Here is a 6,831-nt window from a genome sequence, read left to right as displayed (position 1 = left end):
ACTGGAGATCAAACTCAGGACCTCTAAGCTAAATCCCTGGCCCTTGCCTTACTCTTTAGGGAAAAGACTGTACAAGGGCATAAATACCAGCAAGCAGAATCCATTGGAAGCCTTTGTGGAGACTGGCTACCACAGGGGACAATAGAAGGGTTTTAAGTCATTGTTGATTCTTTTGATCATTTAACAAATATCTTCTCTGTCCCTGCCCCTGTGCTGGGTGGTATTGAGATCCAGTAGTGAGCAAGACAGGCTTGGCCCTTCCTTCCTGGGGCTTAGAGGCCAGAGGGGGAGGCAGACCTGTTGTCACACACTGATGATCAAAGGTGGGCAGGTCTAGGATGACCTGGGGTCTGTAAGAGCTTAAAGGGGCACCTGCTCCGCCCGCTGAGTCAGGAGAGTGATGCTGAGGTGAGACCTGCAGAGAGCCGGGACTCTGGGACTCAGTCCACAGAGCCTCACCGCACTGCTGCTTCCTGTCAGGCCGCGCGCGCACCTTCGCCATGGGCCGGTACCTTGAATGTATTTCCTGCACATCATCGGACTTGAGCTGCGAGAGGGGCCGGGAGCAGAGCCTGCAGTGTCGCCACCCCAGAGAGCAGTGCCTCGAGGTGGTCACCCACAGCAGCCTGGAAGGTAAGTCCCAACTAGCCAGCGGCTCCTCCTCTCTGCTGGGCTCCTCCCCAGGGCTGCACTTAACAGAGCCCGCCCCCCGCATAACAGGGATTCAAACAAGGGATTTAATTTGTTCGCACATTCAAAATCCAGTGACCAGAAGTCCAGGGCTGCTAGGACAGTTCCAGCGTCACCAGTGGCCCAGATACCTCCTCATTTCTTATGTAGCACGTCCATTCTTGACTGCCTCATAGACCAATATAACCACCAGAGTGCCAGGCCTCGCATCCAACTTCCGGGAAGGAATAAGGGGCCAAAAAAGGAGTGGAAGAGAGGAGCCCTTCTTTTGTAAGAATTCTCTTCCTGGGAAGTCCCGGAAAACACTTCCATTTATAGCACATTGGCCACAAATTCATCACCTGACTACCTAGACTTAGAGAGGCTGGAAAATGTAGTAACCCTTTGGCTAGATATACGGCTACCCTAAATAAAATGGGGTTCCTGGGGGGGAGGGTGAAGCAGAGCCCGTCATCTGTGATGTGACCCCGAACTCCCTCCTTTGGTGACAGAGAACGAGATGGAGGAGCACCACACCCGAGGCTGCGGCTTCCTCCCGGGTTGCCCAGGCCCCACCGGCTTCCACAGCAACCACAGCTTCCACTACCTGCGGTGCTGTAACAGCACCAAATGCAACAGTGGTCCAGGTAAGGGGCAAGGACCAGCGTGAGACCGCCTCGCACTGCCCCTCTCTGAGAGTCTTTGGGGGTGGTGTGGGGTGCAATGCTGGGGGTGAAACCCGGGGTCTCTTGCATGCAGGGCCAGGTATTCTACTGCTAAGTCACACCTCCAGCCCTTATTTTTAAAAATACCGAGGCCAGGGATTCAGCTCAGTGGCACTGCACCTGCCTTGTAAGCACAGGGTCCTGAGTTTGATCCCCGGTACCACCCCCCCAAAAAAAACAAAAAGACCAATCTGATCGTGTTACTGTCCTCACTTAAGCACTGCGATGGCTCCCCCTTCCTCTCTGAATCAAATCCAGAGGTCTTGCTATGACCTGTGTAATGTGGGATCTGCCAAACTCCACCCTCCCTCATGGCTTGTGCACCACCCTGCCCCTGGAGCCCGTCTGGCCGGGAGCCCACTTGCCCAGCCACTGGTCCCCCATGGTGCCTCGGCCTTATCAATCAGCCTTGCACTGCGCCGCTTCCCTGGTGTGCTGCGGCCCCCTCCTGTGACTCTGTCTCAGGAGTGACAGAAGGTTCTGTATCAGTGCAGTCCAGTATGGTAGCCGTTACTGGAGCACTTGAAATTCAAACTGAATCTCAGCGTGGTGGTGCAGGACTGTAATCTCAGCACCCTTAGAAGGCTGAGGGCAGCAGGATCTCAAGTTCTAGCCCAGCCTGGGCAACTTAGTGACTTTGGAAGATCCTGGCTAAAAATGAAAATAAATAAATAAGAAAGCCCTGGGTTCAACCCCTAGTACCCGCCCTCCAAAAAAAGTGAACTAGGGCCTGAACTAGGGCCGGGGATTTAGCCCAGTGGTTCTGCCTCCTGCCTTGCAATTGCAAGGTATGGAGTTTGATCCCTGGTACCCTCCCAACAACAGTGAACTGAATTTTAAAATTATATTTAATGCTAATTAAGGTAAATTTAAACAAATATATGTGGCCCGCGGCTGCCCTATTGGATAGTGTCACACTAAACTCTAAGTTCTGAGAGGGAAAGACTGTTTGGGAGGCACATAGCTGATTACCCAGGGCCCAGTGCAACACCTGGGCAGTTGAGGGCTCCTGGGGGGTCAGAGCTGGGGTGTCTGGCCTAACACCCTGGAAAATGTCCAGAAAGAAAGTGCTGTTCAAATGCCTGGCCACAAGGTGGCTCTGTGATGTGTTGGGCTGCTATCCGGGAGTCCTGAGGAGGGAATGCCCCCCAAGACCAATGTGCCAATTTCTCTGTCTCTTGTGTTTGAAGTCATAGAGCTCCAACACCTGCCACCGAATGGTGTCCAGTGTTACAGCTGTGAGGGGAACGGTACCCATGGGTGCTCCTCCAGTGAGAGCTCCCTGGTCAGCTGCCGAGGCCCCATGGACCGCTGTCTCCAAGCCACAGGCGTTAAAGGTGAGGCCCTTCCAGAGGCTTTCAGGGGACACTTTCTGAGGATGATGGGGCTTCATAGCTGGTTGACTTCCAGTTAAGCTGGATTTAAACTGAGGTGGCTTTTCTAATAGGAAAGGTGGGACTTCCTTTAAGAGGGCACAAGCTCTAACAAGGAATTAGGGCTTGTTCATTAGGAACTGGACATTTATGCCCCAGTGGTGTGGACCTCTTTGGGGGGTGACATTTCCTGAAGGTGAGACTTCCTGTGGATATTCAGGGCATTCATCTTGAAGTGCCTGGATTCCAGGGTTCTCAGACATTTTGGTCTCAAGACTTCTTCATGCCAGGCATGGTGGCACACATCTGTAATCCCAGCACTTAGGGAGGCTGAGGCAGGAGGATCACAAGTTGTAGCCCAGCATGGGTAGCTTAGCAGAATCTGTCTCACAATTTAAAAAAAAACAAAAAAACAAAAAAACAGGGCTGGGGACTTAGCTCAGTGGTGCCACCACCTGCCTTGCAATCACAAGGTCCTGAGTTTGGATCCCCAGTGCAAAACAAAAACAAAACAAAAAAAGGGACGGGGAGGTAGCTCAGCGCAAAGGCCTTGGGTTTAATCTCCAGTACTTCCAAAAAATATTAAAAAATAGTTTTTCACACTCTCAAAAATTATTGTTTGTGTCAGTTACAGCTATAAATATGTACTGCAATAGAAATTAAAACTGAGAAAGAATTTTAAGGTTTATTGATAAATTAATGTAAATTTGTCTAATTTATATTGATTTATTAAAATAACAACAAAAACTCATTATAGAATAACATAATAACTCATGGGTGTGTGTGTGTGCGTGTGCGTGTGTGTGTTTATGATACTGGACCCAGGGCCTCATACATGCTAGGCAAGCACTCTACCTCTTAGCTGTGGTTCCAGCCCACAAATAACGTTCTTAAATGAACATGGTTATATGACTGGCATTGTTTAACTGTGTTACAGATCTCTTTAATGTCTGGTTGAACAGAAGACAGCTGTTCCTCATCTCTGTTTCTGTGTTCAGTTAGTTGTAATATCACATGTCCTGGAGTTTCTGGGAAACTCCCTTGTAGACTTGTGAGCATGAAAAAGCCAGATTCTGTAGTAGCATTTTTCTGGTTTTTTGGTACTGGGAATCAAATTCACGTCCTGGCGCCTGCGAGGCAGGTGGCAGCACCACTGAGCTAAATCCTCAGCCCTGTGGTAGCATTTTTCTGAGAATCATTTTGACTTCACAGATTCCTGGAAGGAGTCCGAGGAGCCCCCAACCCTGGGGTCCCTAGATCACCCTTTAAGAACTGCTGCTTTCTCCAGGTAGCAGCAGAAGTGGGACCCATCACGAAGCACTTTGTCACCCACTGGAGAATCCCAGGCCCCAGAGCCTCTGGTCTCACTCAATCTTCTTCTTCCTCAGGGCCGGGGAATATGAATTTCACAGTGAGGGGCTGTGCAACTGCCTCCTGGTGCCAAGACTCCCACATGGCCGACACCTTCAGCCTGACCCATCTCAGTGTCTCGTGCTGTAAGGGCACTGGCTGTAACAACCCAGCCAGCAACGTCCAGTACCGCAGTGGGGGCACCTCCCAGTCTGGCCCTGATGCCCTCAGCCTTGTCAGCACTCTGCTTGTGATCATAAGGCTGTGGGGAGGCGTTCTCCTCTGGATTTGAACCCCAATCCCTCCACCCTGGCTGGACTCAGGGGACCCCTTTTTTCCTGTCCTCAACTCCTGTTCCTGCAGACTTGTGCCAGTGTGCTGTCCTCTCTGAGTCACAGTTTCCCCAATTGTGAGACTTTGTTTCACCAAGTGATCCTGAAGGCTGGAGAAGAAAAGCTGGAGAAAAGCTGTGGGTCAGCAAGAAAGCTCTTGGTTTTATTAATATTGTTGCCACTCTTGTTATTGTTATTATTAATATCATATTTATTTTATATGTAAATAAAAATTTTTATACTAGTGGACTTCACCCTAAGCTGCCTCCACATCTATTTCTGGCCTCCAAATACAAACTTCTAATTTGCCCACCCAAGCACAAGTCATTCAATGGTCTCTTCTCCCCATCTTCAAAGGTTAGGATTACTTTATTGGGGAGATAGGACATCTTCATTTCCCAGGGTGCTCTGGGACAGGAGATGGAGAGAAGATAACCTGGTAGCCAGAACTCCCTTGATGCACCACAATGAAGAATAAGGACAGGACTACATTTCCCCTGATGCTTTGGGGTATACTTCCCAGGATGCCTTAGGACTGATGAAGAAGAAGCCAAGACTACCAACTCAGTGGCATTCCTGGAGCACAGTAGTAAAGAATTCATGTTTGCCATGAGTTACTGAGGCAGCCATGGAGACCAATGGGGCTTTATGGCTACTGAAAAATGTATCAGGGTACAGGTAAAGGGCAGTTTTTAAATTTTTAACTTCCTCCAATCACATATCACCACTTGTCACTATGGTGGCTTAAAGAAATGAAGTCTGTATCTTAAATTCTTAAATGTGAAGAATGACCCTGTGACTGCTTTGACCAATAGGGTATGGTGGAAGGTAAGCTGGGCCATACTCTGGAACCAGACTTTAAGAAACTCAAGTGGTTCCTCTGCCTGCCTCACAAGCACAAGGTTCTGAGTTTGATCCCTGGTACCAAAAAAAGAGAAAGTCATTCTTCTACTTCTGCCATGCTGTGAGGAAGCCCAGGCTTCTCAGACACAGAAGCCGCATGGACAGAGAGCCCCAGTGTTATCAGCCATGTTAGCTCAGGCACCAGACAAGTGGATGAGAGAGCCACCGTAGCCATGCTGCCCTAGCAAATAGAATCCAGAAAAGAAGCTAGAGCGTAACGGTGCATGCCGGTCATTCCAGCACTCTGGGAGGCTGAGATAGGAGGCTCACAAGTTCAAGCCCAAGACAAGGCAACATAGTAACACCCTGTCTCAAAATAAAAAGTAAAAAAGGGGATTGGGGATGTCGTTTGGTGCAAAGGCCCTGGGTTCAGTCTTCCTGGTACAGATACGCACGCACACGGAGGGGGATCAAAAACCCCAGCCATATTGGTGCCTGAGGGCTTCTTTAGTAAATTACTATACACTTAGCAATTAGATGGCTTTGAGTGTCAGAAACTTACTCTCTCACAGTCCAGGAGCTAGAAGTCCAAAGCCAAGATCTTGGCAGAGCCATGCTTCGTCTAAAGCCTTCTGCAGAGAGTTCCTTCCTTGTGTCTTCCTGATTTCTCATGGTTGCCAGGATTCATGGCATTCCTCGGCTTGCAGCTCTGTCACTCCACCGCTGCCTGTCTTTAAGGGTGGTTGTGTTCCCCAACTCACCACAAAGACATTCACGGTAACGGATCTAACCTATTAATGTAACCATCATCACAGTCACATTTGCCAAGATTCGACTTCCAAATAAAATCGCGTGCTTACTTAGGTACTGGGGGTTAAGGCTTCAACATATTTTTGAGAGGGGGAGATGAACACCCACACCGCTGAGCCATAGCCAGGACGAAGGCCTCAAATACACGGCCCCAGACGCGCTGTTTCAACCAATTCATTTTGGCACCAGTCCCAAACCTTTTCTTTAACTCGTCGCCGTATTCTCAGTGCCTGGAATATCCCTGACACATGGCAGATGCTGAGGAAAGAAGGGAGGAGGGAAGGAAGTAAAGGAAGCCTGCATCTTTGATGGTGCCTTCCAACAAAAAATGAGCCAGGACTGTATTTTTCCAAAATGTCCTACAGCAGACAGAGGCTAAGATGACATTTCTAAGATGCTCTATATTTAAATTTCGGATGATTTCACCTTTCCTCTGATCTATACAGATATTGAGGTTAGGGATGCACCTCCCGTGACGCCTAACGGTGGCGATCAGAGGATAAAAGTACCTGTCCCATGGGTCCGTCCAGCAGACATTGAGGCTAGGGACAAATTTCTCACCATGTCCTGGTCCACAGTCTGTGGTCAAGCCCTCACTGTTAGTGGCTCCTGAGATTTTATTCAAGGATCTCTGGTTGCAAGAAATAAAATCTGTTTATGCTGACTTAGGTGAAAATGATGTTATTGGAAGTTTAGAATCCAAGCAACACCTAGGTCTCCAGGTCTTAC

General features: G+C 49.0%; 1 protein-coding gene across 2 annotated transcripts in view; it reads left to right on the top strand.

Moving 5' to 3' along the window:
* Plaur (plasminogen activator, urokinase receptor) overlaps window positions 1-4,655 on the top strand; it is a 13,077-nt gene extending 8,422 nt beyond the window's left edge. Inside the window, exons 4-7 of one of the 2 annotated variants that reach the window (XM_010623257.2) lie at window positions 481-633; window positions 1,182-1,316; window positions 2,585-2,731; window positions 4,156-4,655. In XM_010623257.2, the coding sequence (XP_010621559.1) occupies window positions 481-633; window positions 1,182-1,316; window positions 2,585-2,731; window positions 4,156-4,409 (689 nt within the window). In that variant the 3' untranslated portion in view covers window positions 4,410-4,655. The remainder of the gene's footprint in view (window positions 1-480; window positions 634-1,181; window positions 1,317-2,584; window positions 2,732-4,155) is intronic. The other variant, XM_010623256.2, reaches the window with a different exon arrangement.
* The last annotated feature ends 2,176 nt before the right edge of the window (window positions 4,656-6,831 follow it).

Source organism: Fukomys damarensis, unplaced genomic scaffold (genome assembly GCF_012274545.1).
Source record: "Fukomys damarensis isolate Sample0158 unplaced genomic scaffold, DMR_v1.0_HiC HiC_scaffold_19, whole genome shotgun sequence".
NCBI lineage: Eukaryota > Metazoa > Chordata > Mammalia > Rodentia > Bathyergidae > Fukomys > Fukomys damarensis.
This window is presented reverse-complemented; position numbering and strand designations above follow the sequence as displayed.